Raw genomic sequence first — 19,688 nt, 5'->3', positions numbered from 1 at the left:
AATTCTTAAAATATTTTGAAACTAAGAATTTAAGTTCATATTAAAAAAAAAAGAAAAAATCTACGTTGCTATGTATTTGAATGCGTCTATCAATTATTTGAGTAATACCCATGGAGATTGTATATGTCAATTTTTTTAGTAATACCAATCGTAAATTTGTGATGAGGTTTGATAATTATGATAATAAACTCTTTAAGAGAATGGGAATTTTGAATCATTAATTTGAAGCTTAAAAAATTTTTGTTGTACCAAAAAAAAAAGTTTGAAGAATATAGACCACTTATAAAAATAATAATATTGTGGTGGGCCTTTTTGTGTTTTTTTCCTTTTTAGGCTGGACTGCTTCCTACCACACTGTGGCCCAATGATTCTAGGGTAAGAGAGTCAAGACCGGCTTGATTGAAACCCACCTCAAGTCGGCTTGTGCACAAGCTAGAATCCTTTCACCAAGATCTTGATCACTTGCTTATGGCAGAGGACGCTGTTATAAAAAATGTTCTGGCAGGAGGCATATAATACAACAAGAGTACATCTACTAACAGGAAAAGATAACATTTAAACCATTTTCTTAACAAGAAAATACGATTGTGTGAATATGACAAGAGTACGGTTAGTTATATGAAGGAAGGCAAAAGGGAATTAGTCTGCTGTATTTAGTTCATTAGTGGATTAAGTCCAAGAAGGGAACCAGCCTTCAATGTGAGCAATCTCACATGGAAATCCTGCCACAGAAATTGCTTACTTTGAAGAAGTGGACCTAAATGGCTTGATCTCAAGACTTCTAACTTGCTAGGGAGTAGGCTATTAAGAGGGGATAGAAGGAAACAGTCTATTAGTGCATGTCTTATCACACTTTTTTGTATTCTTCCTTTCCTTTTTTCTTTTTCTCTCTTTATTTTCCCTATTGTTTTTCTCCTTGCTATTTTCTCGCTTGTTTTCTTTTCTCTCTACTTTTTTGTTCTTGTTTTTTCCTCCCCCTTTTGTCGTGCACAGCTAAGGCCTTTTTATACTGCCTGTCGTGATAAGTTTTAATGTTTTACGCCTTGGCTACTTTTGGCCTAGTGTGGGTGTCCTTCCCGAACCACCCACTGGTTTGCTAGCTGCTCAGCTAGCACCACTACCCTGCATTGGCTACACCATGTCTTGATTCCAGAAAAAAAGAGTTTTTGTTTTACTTTCTTTCCTTCTATAGCGTTCCCCTCAGGATAAGAATTGGGCATTCTCTTTTACTAATTCCTATGGCATGCACCTAGTGATTCTAGTTCATCTTTCCCCCTTTTGGATGGTATGTCATCCCAGTAAGACATTTTCCAAAAGAGTTTCGAGAAGGAATCTTAGAATAGACTTTTCCCTTGTAGTGGTTTGGTACAAGTGAGTGGTGCCTGAGCCTTGTGTGTGCTTCACTTCCATGTAAGCCTAGGGCTTGTTTGTCATTCATGCATTTATCGTGGCCTATGGATTGATCTGATCCATCTGCGCATCCTACTGCTCATTTTTTAACCCTTTATGGGGTGGAGAAGTCACTGGGTCTTTATTCTCTGCATGTCATTCCTTCCATGGGATGGGCTTTGATCAAGTATGGGTTCTTTCCTTCTTCAATCCGACCCCTGCCTTCTTTATGGGTCGGTTGACACTTCTGCCATGCCGCTTCATTGCTTCTGCCATGTTGTCATTTGAGTTGTGCTTACTAGGCCTCCTTTGGGCTTGCCGTTCACTTTCCCTTTACTCAGTTCACATTGCCCAGTACTTTTATTGGGCTTGTTCTCATACTATTTTGGGCTTTCTTGGCCCATTTCATCCATTTGGAGCTTCCTCGATCCACTTCATTTCTTTGGACATCCTTGGCCCATTCCATTACTATATTCCCATGGGTTTCTACTAAATCTTTCAGGCTTCCCCCGGCCCAATTACCACATCATTTACTAATTCCTTCCCTTGGGCTCATTTGGCCCATTTTTGCTTGCTTTCCATTTCTTATGATACCCATGGGCTTCCTTTGGGCCCGTTTGCATTATTTGTGGCCTTTTTACTATTTTATAAGTCTGTGGACCATTATTCATGTCATTCGGGTTTAATGGTTTTTCTTTTCTTCCCTTACTAACTCTTCGTCCCTTGCCCTTTTTTATATTGTTAGGCTTCTTCTTGTTATTGAGCTTTTTTGCCAAAGTGGGCATCAACAAATATCAATTAAACACACCCAAGTTTCTCAACCAAAAAAAAAAAAAAAAAAGAACATCTAAAATAATAGAATAATATATTTGTAGAGATAAAGATATGGAAAATATTTTTAGAAATAGTTAAATTTTTAAGGAGAACAAATGATCTTCAATAAATTTGAAAGAATAAATTATATATTATAACATATATGAATTAAGGTAAATAGTAGTGTTGAGACGAAAATGTAAAAGGGAGGAAGAAATGTTTGAGGAAGTATAACAATAAGTTGAGAAAATAATAATGAGAAGAGTTTAAAATAAGAGAGAGATGTTATTTTGATTGTTAAATAATGGAGTTTTTAATTCATCTTAAATGAGTAAATATAAAAAAAAAAAAAAAAAATACTATAGGAAAAATTAGAAAGAAAAAAGATAATGACATGACTGTTGATGTGGCTCAACTGGAGTATAGCAAAAATAAATACTACAATTAAAAAGTGAAAATAAAATTTAATTTGAAAATACAATCTAATTATCTCAAGGAGTTAACTATGATTGAGAATAAGAAAATTATATGATTATACAAAAATTCATATAATGTTAACAATTGTTAAAACACTCTATGAATAATAACGACAAAGGTTAACGATTGTTAACAAATTAGTCAATCATATAATCTTATTATTTTAAATTATTTTACATAAGAAAATATTGCAGGAACAATATAAATTGGCAAATACAATCAATAAAAAATTTAATTTTTGTATAAAATATAAAAAGAGTTATAATTATCATAAGCCACTTTAGTCTCACACAATTTGCATTCATTATATAACTTAAAAGTAAAATATTAATTTATTTTTATTATTTATTTTAAGTAAATTAATAAAAAAATTATTTGTATATGAATTTGGATTAAGTCGTGCATTGCACAGGTATAATGCTAGTTAATAAAATAAATGCCAAAATGAACAAAGATACTTTTATTTTCTATTGCTTGGGTCCCCTTTGCTTCCACGAGTCCAGCAAATTTGGGCTTCTGAGTTCTATTTTCACTTTCAAAAAGAAAAATAAAAAAATAACGACTTCTGAATTATTAATCAAAACGAAAAAATAAAAAAAGAAGACTGAACAATACATTTAAAAAAATATTAAAAAATTATTATATGGAATCGAAGACTGAACAATCCAAACAAATTTCTTCACACTGCCTTCTTCATTAATCTTATACATCAGTTGACTCCCTCCTTACAAATTTCATAGCCAGATCTACCATCTTCTAAAGATCAAAGTGAACGTGTTCATTTTACTTGCAGACATGAGAGAGGAAGAGGTAATATATATATATATATATATATATATATATATATTTGGATAGTTCAAAAGTTATGGGAATTTTAGTTCTGGATATTATTACTGTCAAAAAAAAAAGTTCTGGATATTATTGATTTGCAATGAATTGTGCTACAAGAATTTTGGCAAGAGAGAAATATTTTTGAGAATAGAAAATTTAATAAAGAATGTGTGTATATTGCTAATGTTTTAGAATTTATTTATTTATAAAAAATGTTAACTGATGTTCCAAGAGTATTAATTTAAAAAAAAAATTTTAAAATTTTTTATGGGAAAAGAAAAAGGCAAAAAAAAATTTTACTTTTTTTTTTTTGGCTGATGTATTAATTAAGTGGCATTTTTTTTTTAGTCAACGTTAGATCTAATCAAATTTATCAAAAACTCATGTTGCTTAAACTCACCTCTATATATAAGAGTCATATAGAAGAGTCAGCAGGAATACATATGTTGAGCAAAGAAACCAGATCATAAATGCTTTGGGAGTGAAGGAGGTGGACCGGTTTGAGACCTATTTGGGTCTACCCACATTGGTAGGTCGAGCAAAATATCACTCATTCGCTTACCTTAAAGATAGGGTGTGGAAGAAGCTCCAAGAGTGGAAGGGTAAGCTATTATCAAAAGCCGGGAAAAAGGTATTGATTAAGGCAGTTGCACAATCGATCCCCACAAACACCATGGGGGTATTTCAATTGCCCAAGGGGATAATGCAGCTGTAATGTCTTCAATTTCATCATCTGGAGCTGATCAATCACGGCTTGGGCACATAACATAGGATATCCAATGGCTGGCCAATGGGATTAGATGGGTTTGTTTTAGTCATGTTAAGTGAGGTGCAAATTCGGTGGCACATGTTTTAGCCAAATATGTGAAAGATGTAACTGAAGACATAGTCTAGTTGAAGGATACTCCCCCACTAGCTATTGAGGCATTTTATTATGATTCCTTACATTTAAATGAGTAATAGATCCTTCCATTTTCAATATATATATATATATATATATTATCACAATTACATTTATATTTAAACATTCATTAAAATCATGATATTTTATATTTTATTTAGATATTAAAAATTTTATTCAAGTAATGTTACGTCAACAATATTTTCACAACAAATTTTAGGTGACATGATATTATTAGTTCTAATCTCACCATTGATTTTACTTTTTTACCCATTAATAATAACTTACAATCTAAGAAAAATTATTGTAAAAATGTTAGGTTATGTTTAGGAAGAGAGATGCAAAAAACAAGATAACATTGAAACATGTTATCGAAGAGAAAACCAAAGTACTAGGCGAAAAACCTCTCCACAGGCCTCCAAGCCAAAATGATCCACTAGTGAATAAAGTTGGAGTATAAAGATATTAAAAAGACTCTCCAAGCCTAATTTACCCACCGTACTTGAATCCTCCGAGTTCCAGCTACCAACGAACTTCATTAAGATTTAAATCATTTCTTCACTAGTTATCCGGATCTTGCAATTAGCACCAAATTGCATCCGTCAATCAATGGCTTCTTCTAATGCTTCCCACGCACACAAAAACTTCTCTCAACACTTAGATTGGGTGAGGTAAGTATTTGAGTTAAGAACCTCTCAAGGATTTGTAATTGGAGAAGCAAGAGTAGAGGAAAACTAAGAGAAATTATTTAGATTATTATGAGTTTACAATCTCTAACTCTCAAGTGTATTACTAGGGTTTTTGCTCTGAAAGTCTCCTTATAATTTTGTGAGTAATGTGGGCTTATATAGTATGGGTAAAGAAAAGAGGAAAGCACTATTTAAAATCATCCAGGCAGAGAGTTTCACAAGTCACTCGCGGGTTGACCAAGTCACGAAGTGACATGCAAAATACAGCCTGGAAAAAGACTATTCAGTTTCTAGCATGTGCTTCTCACATGACCTTTTGCAAGTTGTCCACTCGTGAGTCAGTCGCGAGCAAGTCATGAACTTCACTGTCTTCACAATTCTTCACCAAACTCTCACACTCAACTTTTACATTAAATCCCACAAACATACTGAGAAAAGATTGACAAAATATAATCAAATTTGACACAGAATTAAAACCAACAAAACATAGTTGAAAATCACAACTTTACAAATTTTATATAAACTGATAATGTATTACGCATAAAATATCCATATACTAGTAAAAGAAATATCAAGACAAAATAAAGATATCTAGAGATAATATAACATAGAGAAAACTTCTTTATTCAAGTGATCATCTACGTTACATTATAGATTTTTGGATATCTCTATCTCTCCATATCATAATTAAACACACACATTTATATATGTTATTCGAAGCATTTTTGATAGTGCCAAACTATTTAATTGGCATAAGAGGATGACAAACTTGATTGGCAAGAGAAGCTGTCAATTTTTTTTTTTTTTTTGATAAGAGAGAAGCTGTCAATCTTGATTGAGTTTTAGAGGTTACGCTACATACCAAAAAAGTGTCGGCAACTTTACATTTAGAACAACTTAAATTATATTACATATGTTTTCGGTACTATGCATACATTAGGTAAAGTCATAACAACGTTAACTATATTATTAGTTTATTACATTTGACAATGGTTCTTTATCGTCTACTTTATGGCATCAGTTCGATAATTATTGTTTTTTATTATTAGATCAAGATATTAATAGATTTTTAGTATAGATGAGATAGATACTATAGATCTCTTATTTTAGTCTAGAAACTTTTCTAATTGAGCTATTTAAAACCCACTATATTACATATAATATTGGTGGTATGCATACATTGGCTAAAGTTGACACAAAATTAAAGAGCAGCAGCCAGTTATAATATGATGTTTTTTTTTTCTTAGGCCAAGTGATTCGTTTTTTATAAGTAACGCTACGTTCACAGTATTTGCGCAATAAATCTTATTATGTGACAAACTATTGCTAGTAGTCATTCTTTATTAAGCAAAAAGAGAAAAAAGTTGCTCGTTATGGTTATTTCTCATGAGACAGTATCTTGTGAGATGGGCACATGCGCCCATTGTCTCACCGACATGTAGGTTCCATGCGTATGGAACCCACATGTCAAAGAGACAGTGGGCGCATGCGCCCCTCTCACACAAAATTTTTTCTACTCTGATATTGATGCTTATAAATAAATAAAAAATTGATATTGATGTATTAAATAATAATACTAAAATACGCCTCAAATTAATAGCGTGAGATTTAAATGTCGTAAGACAATGGGCGCATGCACCCCTCTCAGATAAAACTTTTTCTACTCTGATATTGATGCTTTTAAATAAATAAATTATACTAATGTATTAAATAATAATACTAAAATAAGTCTCAAATAAATAGTCTTAGTCATTGTACTTGTAGTGTTCTGATGTGTGGGCAGAGCGCACAAATCGAATAAATATTAAATGGTTATAATACATCAATAAGTATTAAAAAAAAAAAAAAAAATAGGGTAGAGTTTGAATTTTTTAATGATGTTTACATGGATTGCCCTTGACTTGTTACTTGTCTTTTCTCTACCATGTGCCCATTTGCATGTGCCCATTCATTATATCTTATAATATACATTCTCTTCCATCTGTGTGCTCAACGAGTAACAAGTCATTTAACAAAACAAAAAAAAAACGAATAAGTTTAGTGCCACAACTTGTGCCACAAGTTGTGACACTAAACTTATTCACAAATTGTGGCATAAGTTGTGGCACTAAACTTATTCATCTTTTTTTGTTTTGTTAAATGACTTGTTACTTGTCAAGCACACAAAAGGAAGAGAATGTATATTATAAGATATAATGAATGGGCACATGCAAATGTATGCTTATTATGTGACGAATTATTGCTGGCATTCATCTTTTATTAAGCAAAAAAGGCAAAAGTTGCCCATTATTTGAAAGAGTCAAAGAGCAGTCGTAGGTTATTTCTCGTATGTTTGGCATCCAAGGAAGAGAATGTATATATTATAAGACTAGACATAAGTATTTTGCGCTCACACACACTACAGAACAAAGGAAATGGATTCAAAGACACAAGTAGCTGATAAGCCTCATGCAGTTTGAATTCCATGCCCAGTTCAAAGTCACATGAAGGCGATGCTAAAACTTTCAAAGCTTCTCCACCATGAAAGGTTTCACATAACCTTTGTGAACACTGAGTTCAACCATCAACGTTTTATGAAATCTAGAGGTCCCAACTCCTTAGATGGCTTGCCTGACTTTCGATTCGAAACCATACCCGATGGACTTCCTCCATTAGATATCAACGCCACCCAAGACATCCCTTCTCTTTCTGAATCCATTATGAACAACTGCTTGGCTCCATTTTCTGACCTCCTTGTAAAACTCAACAGTGCAACTTCATATAATCCTCCAGTTACTTGTATTGTTTCAGATGCTAGCATGGCGTTTACAATTACTGCTGCTCAAGAATTCAAAATCCCTGTTGTGATATTCTTCCCTATCTCTGCTTGCAGCGTAATGGGTGTTCTGCAGCTTCCTACTCTCAAGGACAAAGGCATCGTACCTCTTAAAGGTGTAACAAAAAGTGCAAAATCCAATTGAAATCTTGCATTATTTTATTGTAATTAATCATTGCATGCTGAAAACTTTTTGTCTTTGCAAATGAGAGCTATCTGACAAATGGGTATCTTGACACAATTATAGACTGGATTCCTGGTATGAAAGACATACGTTTGAGGGATCTTCCAAGCTTTGTTCGAACCATTGATCCAAATGATATTGTTTTTAGGTGTGTGATTGATGCAGCAGAGAGAGCTCCTAGTGCTTTAGGAATTATTGTTCACACATTCGATGAGTTAGAGCAAGAAGTTTTGCATGCTCTCTCTACCATGTTTCCTCATGTATATGCTATTGGCCCTCTAGAACCACAACTAAATCACTTATCCAATGATCATTTGGAATCAATTGGGTATGGTTTATGGAAGGAAGAAACTAAGTGCCTCAATTGGCTTAATTCAAAGGCACCCAACTCAGTGATATATGTGAGTTTTGGTAGCATCGTTGTCATGACACCATCGCAATTGGTTGAGATTGGTTGGGGACTTGCAAATAGTAAGCACCCATTTTTATGGATAATCAGGCCTAAATCAGTTGAAGGTAGATCAACGATTTTGTCACCTGAGTTTCAAGAGGAAATTAAAGAAAGAGGTCTAATAACTAGTTGGTGTCCTCAAGAGGAAGTGCTAAACCACCCCTCAGTTGGAGGGTTCCTGACACATAGCGGTTGGAATTCAACTATTGAAAGTGTGTGCGCAGGAGTGCCAATGCTTTGCTTACCATTCTTTTCAGATCAGCAAACGAATTGCAAGTATACTTGCAATGAATGGGCCATTGGCATGGAAATTGACTTTAATGTCAAAAGAGTGGAAGTAGAGAAGATGGTAATAGAATTGTTGGAAGGAGGTGAGGGAAAGAAGATGAAGAAAAAGGCCATGAAGTGGAAAAATTGGCTGAAGAGGCCACAGGTCCACTTGGTTCCTCATCCATTAACTTAAAAAATTTGGTGAGTGAAGTCCTTTTAACAAAAGGCTAATGTACCCTGCTACTCTCCTTAAGCTTAGGTTCTATTACTTCGCTTGTCTTTAGACTCTCTCTCAATTTGGTCTTTCTCTTTCAAAGTGTTTTTTTTTTTTTTTCCATGTTTTTTCTTGTTTCCGAGGTTGGCCCTTTGTTGTTATTGTTAATGTTAATGTCTTTTAATAATAAATGAAAGGAATTATTTAAGATATAGACATTTAGATTTACTGCACTGGCATTGTCTGACTAAACCCAATTATATTACATCCTAAATACAGCATTGAAAAACTAAAGGATACTGGGAAAAATCAATAGTTTTGCTGCTTTGATTTCTACCTATTGTTGCCAAAATATCAGTGCTATTGATACCATATTTATTGGCTTTTAAATTTTAATGGAAATTTAAGTCTTGAATAATGAGATAAACCAAATTTTATCCACCTAAATTTTTTGTTTATTTCAATCAATTTTGATTGGATTAACCAAATTTAACTGAGATTTACCTGAAATCTGTCCATTTGAATCTTTGATTGAAGTAATTTGGTCCTATATAAATATCGTTAAACTCCCCTCAGAATGTCTGTTCACAAGCAAAAGTCAAGCTTGAAACGTTTGTTGTTTTGTAAAATATACTACAATTTTCTATTGAAAATTTGAAATACATCATGGATTTTTCTTTTTCTGAAACATTGTCATACGTGTTAGGTTCTAAGGATTAGGAACTAATGTATTAGAACTCTAATTTGTATTGTTAGCAAACCATGATCAAAACAGGTTTTAGTCTTGTTTATACTTGCTCAAAGTGTATGCATTTTATGTAAAGTTGGAATTGAGTTACTGCAGAATTTATTGTGCAATTCTGTTTGGCTCGATTGATTGAGAATTAGACTTAATCGATTGAAACTTAGGCAGAATGTTTTTCTGCAGAATTTTCCAACTCAGCCCAAGCCCGTTTGACATGTAGGGTTTTATATTTTGTCTTAAGTATAAAAGAGAAAACCCTAGCCAGGTTTTGGTTGCTCCTTATGCTGTGTGTGTGAATCTTTTGTGAGATCAAGAGGTGGTTGCCTTCACACATACTTAAGGTTTCCAAGATTCAAGATTATGTTAAGAACTTGGTGATCGTTTCAATTGCTGCATTAAGAGCTTAAAGATATACAAGCGGGAGTGCTTGTACTTGCTGGAGAATCCAAAAAAGAAGGAGTCCGTGATCTCGGAGTTTGCACATGATAATATCAGTAAATTTCTACTGGTAGGTAACAATAGGATGTTAATGGTCTAAGTTGCTATTGTAAAACTTCAATTCTTTCATAGTGGATTCAGGTTTACCTTGAGAATAACTAAGTTAAATCTTCCCTTGGTTTTTACCGGTGTGGTTTCTTGGGTCGTCATATCTTTGTGTTCTTCATATTCCGCATTTTACATTGATATGATTATATGATTATGTTAACCTAGATCTGAAATTTGGACTAAGTAATCACTTGGTTAATTCACTAGGTTAATTAGATTGTGCTTTTAAGGGATCTAAAAACAAACAAGTGGTATCAGAGCAGGTTGCTCTCTTGTTGTAGATCTTTTGATCTTTGAGCTGATCCTCAACCCTTGTTGTCATGGAACATGGACACTCTTGTTATTCCACCTTACTTTGATGGGAATAATTATGCTTATTGGAAAGTAAGGATGAAAGCCTTCCTGAAATCAATTGATGAGAGAGTCTGAAACTCCATTGAATACGGATGAGAGAAGCCCATTACTCCTGTTAGTGAGTGACAAACTTCTCAAAAAGAAGCAGCTGCGTTCAATAACAAAGTTATGAATGCTATCTTTAACGTTGTTTCTATAGAGGAATTTAAGAGAATCTCTAATGTTGAGATTACTCATACTACTTGGAATATCCTTCAGACTGTGCATGAAGCCATAAAGGCTGTTGAAATTAATAAGTTACAGCAATTAACTTCTAAATTTGAAAGCATTAGGATGTCTGATGATGAATCTTTTGATGAATTCTATGCTAAGTTTAATGATATTGTTAATTCTGCATATAATTTAGATGAAATCTAGGATCAACCTAAAATTGTTAAGAAGATTCTTAGATCTTTAACTGAATATTTTAGACCCAAAGTGACTGTCATCACTAAGAGTAAAGATGTGGGCTCCATCCCTGTTGATGAAATTGTAGGATCTCTTCAATCCTATAAGTTGGACCTACCTAAGACTAGCAAATCGAAATCAATGGCTCTCAAGTCTATTGATGATGTTGAGACGAGTGGATTTAATGATGATCTCTCTGCTATTGAGATTACTTACCTTGTTAAGAACTTTAGAAATCTTCTTAAGAATAATAACAGAAGGGCAAGAGGTAATAACACTGCTGAAATTAGAAATTTTAGGAGAAATTATCCCAGTAAGGTTAATAACACTGAAAAACCTAAAAAAAAAGTAGGTCAACCTTCTAATAATTCAATGGGTCCTCAATGTTTTGGATGTCAAAGGTCTGGTTATATGAAATCTAAATGTCCTGCATACTTGAGGTCTAACGGTAAGCCTTAGTGATGATGAAGTTTCTAATGATGAGTTTGGTTGTGACGAGGATGGAAACTTCATTGCTTTCATTGCTACTACTGTAGTCAATGAAAGCCTGTCTATTGAAGAGAACCCTTCTGATGGGGAACTCTTTAAGGATGCAGATCTTCAAGAAGCCTATAATAAGTTTTGCAAAGTTGTTGCAAAGGATGCTATGAGTGTTGAATTAGGCTTAAAGAAAATTGCATTGCTTGAGCTTGATAAGAAAATTTTGCTTGTGAATTTATTTGATGCTACTGAACCTTTGAATAATATGAAAACTGAGAATATGCTTTTGCTTGAAACAAGAAATTGGAACATGAATTATCTATTGCTAGAGAACAAATTGATAGGTCTGCAAGCTCCAAACTAGATCACATGCTAAGTGTTCAAAAGTCTCCCTCTGACAAAACTAGCTTAGGTTTATATATATATAGAAGATGAAACGTAATATTTATTGTTACTACGCTTCAGTTTAGTCACATTAACAGCCACATCATCCACCTATTTCCAACACTTTCTCTCTCATTTTTAACCATTTTCCTCTTTATTAATTTTTCAACTTATAATTATTCTTCCTCTAACATTTCTCCCTCATTTTTACATTTTTATCTCTCTACTACTTTATACATAAACATTACAATTTTTGCATCCATTCATCTTCTTTTATTTTGACTTTTCTTCTCTCATTTTATTTATTATATAATTTTTCTATTCTCTCTTTCCATATTTTGCCCACACAAAAAATGAATACTCTCTCTCTCGCTCTCTCTCTCTCTCTCTCTCTCTCTTGGTGAATTTTCAATTCTTTATTCATCTCTATTTTAGGTTAATGAATTTTTGTGTTGACCATTACTTTAGGATGATGCGATGTAGTAATAGTTTAATATGTTATCTTTTTTTCCTTTCTTTTCCTTGATTGATAGATGTCATCCTATGATATTATATAGTTTACAATGATATAATGTTATTTTATTACGTAGCATATTTTGGATAATTCTTTTTTACAACCATACCTTTCCTTTTGAGTATTATTTTACTCATATTCTTTTATATAAACTAGTATGTAACCCGTGTTTATGCACGGGAATAATGAATTGTAGTAGTGCTGTTGATCATAGATCGATTATGACATTTGGAGGTACTAAAATAGTTTCTCCTTGCAATTTTAATGATATTTGTTATGCCAAGTTTCTCATTACATTGCTATTACATATATAATTTTGAAAATTACTATTAGATACTACATATACAATATCAATTCATAATTATTGTCTGTGAAAATTTATTAAATACAACACAAAACAAAATAATAAATTGGTCAAATAGTATTTCCTAAATTGAATGGGAATACGTGCTCAGAATCATTTAGCTTAATTACAATTTGTTACAAAAAATTTAAATATAAATAGTACAAAAATATGCTTATTAGTTCAGAAAAAAAATTGTAAAAATCTAAACAATTTAATTTGTTTGGAAAGCTAAAGAAAGAAAATTTTGATTTTGATTTTAATTGAATTTTCTTTAAACTTTGGTTTTTAAAAAAATTACCTAGTTAGTAATGGACCATATATAGTTATGGTATATTACATAAATAACTTATAAATTTGAATTGTTTTTAGTTATACATAATAAAAAAAAAATGGTTCATAAATTCGATTTTTAATGGTTTATTTGTATTGGACTTCTAATTTTTTACACTAAATTAACTTATTTGGCACAAAAATTGAAAACTTAGATTCGATGGGACACTTAACCTAAAATTAAACTTTAACTGAAATCCAATTTTCACATTAAATTAACCCACTTGGCACAAAAATTTAAAAACTTAAATTAGGTGAGACACGTGATGCAAAATTAGACTTTAATTGAATCCTAATTTGAAATCTAATTGGATTTTCTCTTAATTTTCCCTATTAATATATATATATATATATATATATATGTTCTATTTTTCTCACATTCTCTCCCCCCCAAAAAAATGTGACTATCTCTCTCTCTCTCTCTCTCTCTCTCTCTCTCTCTCTCTCAGATTGATGAATTTTTTTGTATCTTCACTTTGGTACATTTTAGTGGTGTGTTTTTGGAGTTCCCCATTGCATGCACTCTCTCCTTCTTATGTACTCTATCTCCCTCTTATAGTTTTAGTTTGAGCTAATTCTTAAAACATTTTGAAACTAAGAATTTAAGTTCATATTAAAAAAAAAAAAATCTACCTGGCTATGTATTTCAATGCGTCTATCAATTATTTGAGTAATACCAATGGAGATTGTATATGTCAATTTTTTTAGTAATACCAATCGTAAATTTGTGATGAGGTTTGATAATTATGATAATAAACTCTTTAAGAGAATGGGAATTTTGAATCATTAATTTGAAACTTAAAAAATTTTAGTTGTACCAAAAAAAAAAAAAAAGAACACACTATAAAAAAAAAAAAAAAAAAGTTTGAAGAATGTAGACCACTTATAAAAATAATAATATTGTGGTGGGCCTTTTTGTGTTTTTTCCTTTTTAGGCTGGACTACTTTCTACCACACTGTGGCCCAATGATTCTAAGGTAAGAGAGTCAAGACCGGCTTGATTGAAACCCACCTCAAGTCGGCTTGTGCGCAAGCTAGAATCCTTTCACCAAGATCTTGATCACTCGCATATGGCAGAGGACACTGTTATAAAAAATGTTTTGGCAGGAGGCATATAATACAACAAGAGTACGTCTACTGACAATAAGAGATAACATTTAAACCATTTTCTTAACAAGAAAATATGACTGTGTGAATATGACGGGAGTACGGTTAGTTATACGAAGGAAGGCAAAAGGGAATTAGTCTGCTGTATTTAGTTCATTAGTGGATTAAGTCCAAGAAGGGAACCAGCCTTCAATGTGAGCAATCTCACATGGAAATCCTGTCACAGAAATTGTTTACTTTGAAGAAGTGGGCCTAAATGGCTTGATCCCGAGTCTTCTAACTTGATAGGGAGTAGGCTATTAAAAGGGAGAGAAGGAAACAATCTATTAGCGCATGCCTTATCACACTTTTTTGTATTCTTCCTTTCCTTTTTTCATTTTATCTCTTTATTTTCCCTATTGATTTTCTCCTTGCTATTTTCTCACTTGTTTTCTTTTCTCTCTACTTTTTTGTTCTTGTTTTTTCCTCCCCCTTTTGTCGTGCACAGCTAAGGCCTTTTTATACTACCTGCCGTGATAAGTTTTAATGTGTTACCCCTTAACTACTTTTGGCTTGGTGTGGGTGTCCTTCCCGAACCACCCACTGGTTTGCTAGCTGCTCAGATAGCACCACTACCCTGCATTGGCTACACCATGTCTTGATTCCAGACAAAAAGAGTTTTTGTTTTACTTTCTTGCCTTCTGTGGCGTTCCCCTCCGCCTAAGAATTGGGCATTCTCTCTTACTAATTCCTACTGCTCATTTGAGTTGTGCTTACTAGGCCTCCTTTGGGCTTGTCGTACACTTTCCCTTTACTCAGTTCACACTGCCCAATACTTTTGCTGGGCTTGTTCTCATACTATTTTGGGCTTCCTTGGCCCATTTCATCCATTTGGAGCTTCTTCGGTCCGCTTCATTTCTTTGGACATCCTTGGCCCATTCCATTACTATATTCCCATGGGTTTCTACTAAATCTTTCAGGCTTCCCCGGCCCAATTACCACATCATTTACTAATTCCTTCCCTTGGGCTCATTTGGCCCATTTTTGCTTGCTTTCCATTTCTTATGATACCCATGGACTTCCTTTGGGCCCGTTTGCATTATTTGTGGCCTTTTTACTATTTTATAGGCCTGTGGACCATTATTCATGTCATTCGAGCTTAATGGTTTTTCTTTTCTTCCCTTACTAACTCTTCTTCCCTTGCCCTTTTTTATATTGCTGGGCTTCTTCTTGTTATTGAGCTTTTTTGCCAAAGTGGGCATCAACAAATATCAATTAAACACACCCAAGTTTCTCAACCAAAAAAAAAAAAAAAAGAACATCTAAAATAATAGAATAATATATTTGTAGAGATAAAGATATGGAAAATATTTTTAGAAATAGTTAAATTTTTAAGGAGAACAAATGATCTTCAATAAATTTGAAAGAATAAATTATATATTATAACATATATGAATTAAGGTAAATAGCAGTGGTGAGACGAAAATGTAAAAGGGAGGAAGAAATGTTTGAGGAAGTGTAACAATAAGTTGAGAAAATAATAATGAGAAGAGTTTAAAATAAGAGAGAGATGTTATTTTGATTGTTAAATAATGGAGTTTTTAATTCATCTTAAATGAGTAAATGTAAAAAAATAAAAAAATACTATAGGAAAAATTAGAAAGAAAAAGGATAATGACATGACTGTTGATGTGGCTCAACTATGGTATAGCAAAAATAAATGCTACAATTAAAAAGTGAAAATAAAATTTAATTTGAAAATACAATCTAATTATCTCAAGGAGTTAACTATGATTGAGAATAAGAAAATTATATGATTATACAAAAATTCATATAATGTTAACAATTGTTAAAACACTTTATGAATAATAATAACAACAAAGGTTAACGACTGTTAACAAATTAGTCAATCATATAATCTTATTATTTTAAATTATTCTACATAAGAAAATATTGCAGGAACAATATAAATTGGCAAATACAATCAATACAAAATTTAATTTTTGTATAAAATATAAAAAGAGTTAAAATTATCATAAGCCACTTTAGTCTCACACAACTTGCATTCATTATATAACTTAAAAGTAAAATATTAATTTATTTTTATTATATATTTTAAGTAAATTAATAAAAAAAATTATTTACATATGAATTTTGATTAAGTCGTGCATCGTACGGGTATAATGCTAGTTAATTAAATAAAATAAAAAAACATGCCAAAATGAACAAAGATACTTTTATTTTCTATTGCTTGGGTCCCCTTTGCTTCCACGAGTCCAGCAAATTTGGGCTTCTGAGTTCTATTTTCACTTTCAAAAAGAAAAAAGAAAAAATAAAAAATAACGACTTCTGAATTATTAATCAAAATGAAAAAAAAAAAGCTTTTATTGATGTCTTTTCTGTTTCTTTCCTAGTCATTTGCCACTGCTCCACCTTCTAAGAGTATTAATTTAGAAATTTTTTTTTTAAATTTTTATGGGAAAAGAAAAAGGCAAAAAAATTTTACTTTTTTTTTTTTTTTTTTTGCTGATGTATTAAATTTAAGTGGCATTTTTTTTTTAATGAACATTAGATCTAATCAAATTTATCAAAAACTCATGTCGCTTAAACTCACCTCTGTATATAAGAGTCATATAGAAGAGTCAGCAGGAATACACATGTAGAGCAAAGAAACTGGATCATAAATGCTTCGGGAGTGAAGGAAGTGGACCGGTTTGAGACCTATTTGGGTCTACCCACATTGGTAGGTTGAGTAAAATATCACTCATTCGCTTACCTTAAAGATAGGGTGTGAAAGAAGCTCCAAGGGTGGAAGGGTAAGCTGTTGTCAAAAGCCAGGAAAGAGGTGTTGATTAATGCAGTTGCACAATCGATCCCCACATACACCATGGGGGTATTTCAATTGCCCAAGGGGATAATGCAGTTGTAATGTCTTCACTTTCATCATCTGGAGCTAATCAATCACGGCTTGGGCACATAACACAGGATATCCAATGGCTGGCCAATGGGATTAGATGGGTTTGTTTTAGTCATGTTAAGTGAGGTGCAAATTCGGTGGCACATGTTTTAGCCAGATATTGGAAAGATGTAACTGAAGACATAGTCTGGTTGGAGGATACTCCCCCACCAACTATTGAGGCATTGTATAACGGTTCCTTACATTTAATTGAGTAATAGATCCGTTCCATTTTCAATATATATATATATATATATTTTATCACAATTACATTTATATTTAAACATTCATTAAAATCATGATATATTATATTTTATTTAAATATTAAAAAATTTTATTCAAGTAATGTTACGTCAACAATATTTTCACAACAAATTTTAGGTGGCATGATATTATTAGTTCTAATCTAACCTCACCATTGATTTTACTTTTTTTACCCATTAATAATAACTTACAATCTAAGAAAAATGATTGTAAAAATGTTAGGTCATGTTTGGGAAGAGAGATGCAAACAACAAGATAACACTAAGACATGTTATCGAAGAGGAAACCAAAGTACTTGGCAAAAAACCTCTCCACAGGCCTCCAAGCCAAAATGATCCACTAGTGAATAAAGTTGGAGTATAAAGATATTAAAAAGATTCTCCAAGCCTAATTTACCCACCGTACTTGAACCCTCCGAGTTCTAACTACCAACAAACTTCATAAAGATTTAAATCATTTCTTCACTAGTTATCCGGATTTTGCAATTAGCACCAAATTGCATCCACCAATCAATGGCTTCTTCTAATGCTTTCTACACGCACAAAAACTTCTCTCAACACTTAGATTGGGTGAGGTAAGTGTTTGAGCTAAGAACCTCTCAAGGATTTTTAATTGGAGAAGTAAGACTAGAGGAAAACTAAGAGAAATTATTTAGATGATTATGAGTTTACAATCTCTAACTCTCAAGTGTATTACTAGGGTTTTGGCTCTGAAAGTCTCCTTATAATTTTGTGAGTAATGTGGGCTTATATAGTATGGGTAAAGAAAAGAGGAAAGCACTATTTAAAATCATCCAAGCAGAGAGTTTCACAGGTCACTTGCGGGTTGACCGAGTCATGAAGTGACATGCAAAATTCAGCCTGGGAAAAAACTATTCAGTTTATAGCATGTGCTTCTCACGTGACCTTTTGCAAGTTGTCCACTCGTGAGTCAGTCGCGAGCAAGTCGTGAACTTCACTGTCTTCACAATTCTTCACCAAACTCTCACACTCAACTTTTACATTAAATCCCACAAACATACTGAGAAAAAATTGACAAAATATAATCAAATTTGACACATAATTAAAACCAACAAAACATTGTTGAAAATCACAACTTCACAAATTTTATATAAATTTATAATGTATTATGCATGAAATATCCATATACTCGTAAAAGAAATATCAAGACAAAATAAAGAAATCTAGAGATAATATAACATAGATAAAACTTCTTTATTCAAGTGATCATCTACGTTACATTAGAGATTTTTGGATATCTCTGTCTATCCATATCATAACTAAACACACATTTATATATGTTATTTGAAGCATTTTTGATAGTGCCAAACTATTTAATTGGCATAAGAGGATGACAAACTTGATTGGCAAGAGAAGTTGTCAATCTTTTGTTTTTTTTATAAGAGAGAAGCTGTCAATCTTGATTGACTTTCAGAGGTTACGCTACATACCAAAAAAGTGTCGGCCACTTTACATTTAGAACAACTTAAACTATATTACATACGTTTTCGGTACTATGCATACATTAGCTAAAGTCATAACAACGTTAACTGTATTATTAGTTTATTACATTTTACAATGGTTCTTTATCGTCTACTTTATGGCATGCGTTCGATAATTATTGTTTTTTATTATAAGATCAAGATATTAATAGATTTTTAGCGTAGATGAGATAGATACTGTAGATCTCTTATTTTAGTCTAGAAACTTTTCTAATTGAGCTATTTAAAACCCACTATATTACATATAATATTGGTCGTATGCATACATTGGCTAAAGTTGACACAAAATTAAAGAGCAGCAGCTGGTTATAATATGATGTTTTTTTTTCTTAGGCCAAGTGAATCGTCTTTTATAAGTAAAGCTACGTTCATAGTATTTGCGCAATAAATCTTATTATGTGACAAACTATTGCTAGTAGTCATTCTTTATTAAGCAAAAAGAGAAAAACGTTGCCCATTATGGTTATTTCTCATGAGACGGGCACATGCGCCCATCGTCTCACCGACATGTAGGTTCCATGCATATGGAACCCACATGTCAGAGAGACAATGGGCGCATGCGCCCCTCTCACACAAAATTTTTTCTACTCTGATATTGATGCTTATAAATAAATAAAAAATTGATATTGATGTATTAAATAATAATACTAAAATACGCCTCAAATTAATAGCGTGAGATTTAAATGTCGTAAGACAATGGG

General features: G+C 32.5%; 1 protein-coding gene across 1 annotated transcript; it reads left to right on the top strand.

The window, feature by feature from the left end:
* The first annotated feature begins 7,583 nt into the window (after positions 1 to 7,583).
* On the top strand, positions 7,584 to 9,013 carry LOC115987992 (7-deoxyloganetin glucosyltransferase-like). The gene is made up of 2 exons (XM_031111614.1): positions 7,584 to 8,033; positions 8,126 to 9,013. Exons 1-2 carry the CDS (start codon positions 7,584 to 7,586, stop codon positions 9,011 to 9,013), a joined length of 1,338 nt encoding a protein of 445 aa, XP_030967474.1.
* Positions 9,014 to 19,688: the final 10,675 nt, after the last annotated feature.

The sequence above is a fragment of the Quercus lobata genome, chromosome 4 (genome assembly GCF_001633185.2).
Source record: "Quercus lobata isolate SW786 chromosome 4, ValleyOak3.0 Primary Assembly, whole genome shotgun sequence".
NCBI lineage: Eukaryota > Viridiplantae > Streptophyta > Magnoliopsida > Fagales > Fagaceae > Quercus > Quercus lobata.
Note: the sequence above shows the minus strand (reverse complement) of the source record. Positions and strands in the feature narration are given on the sequence as shown.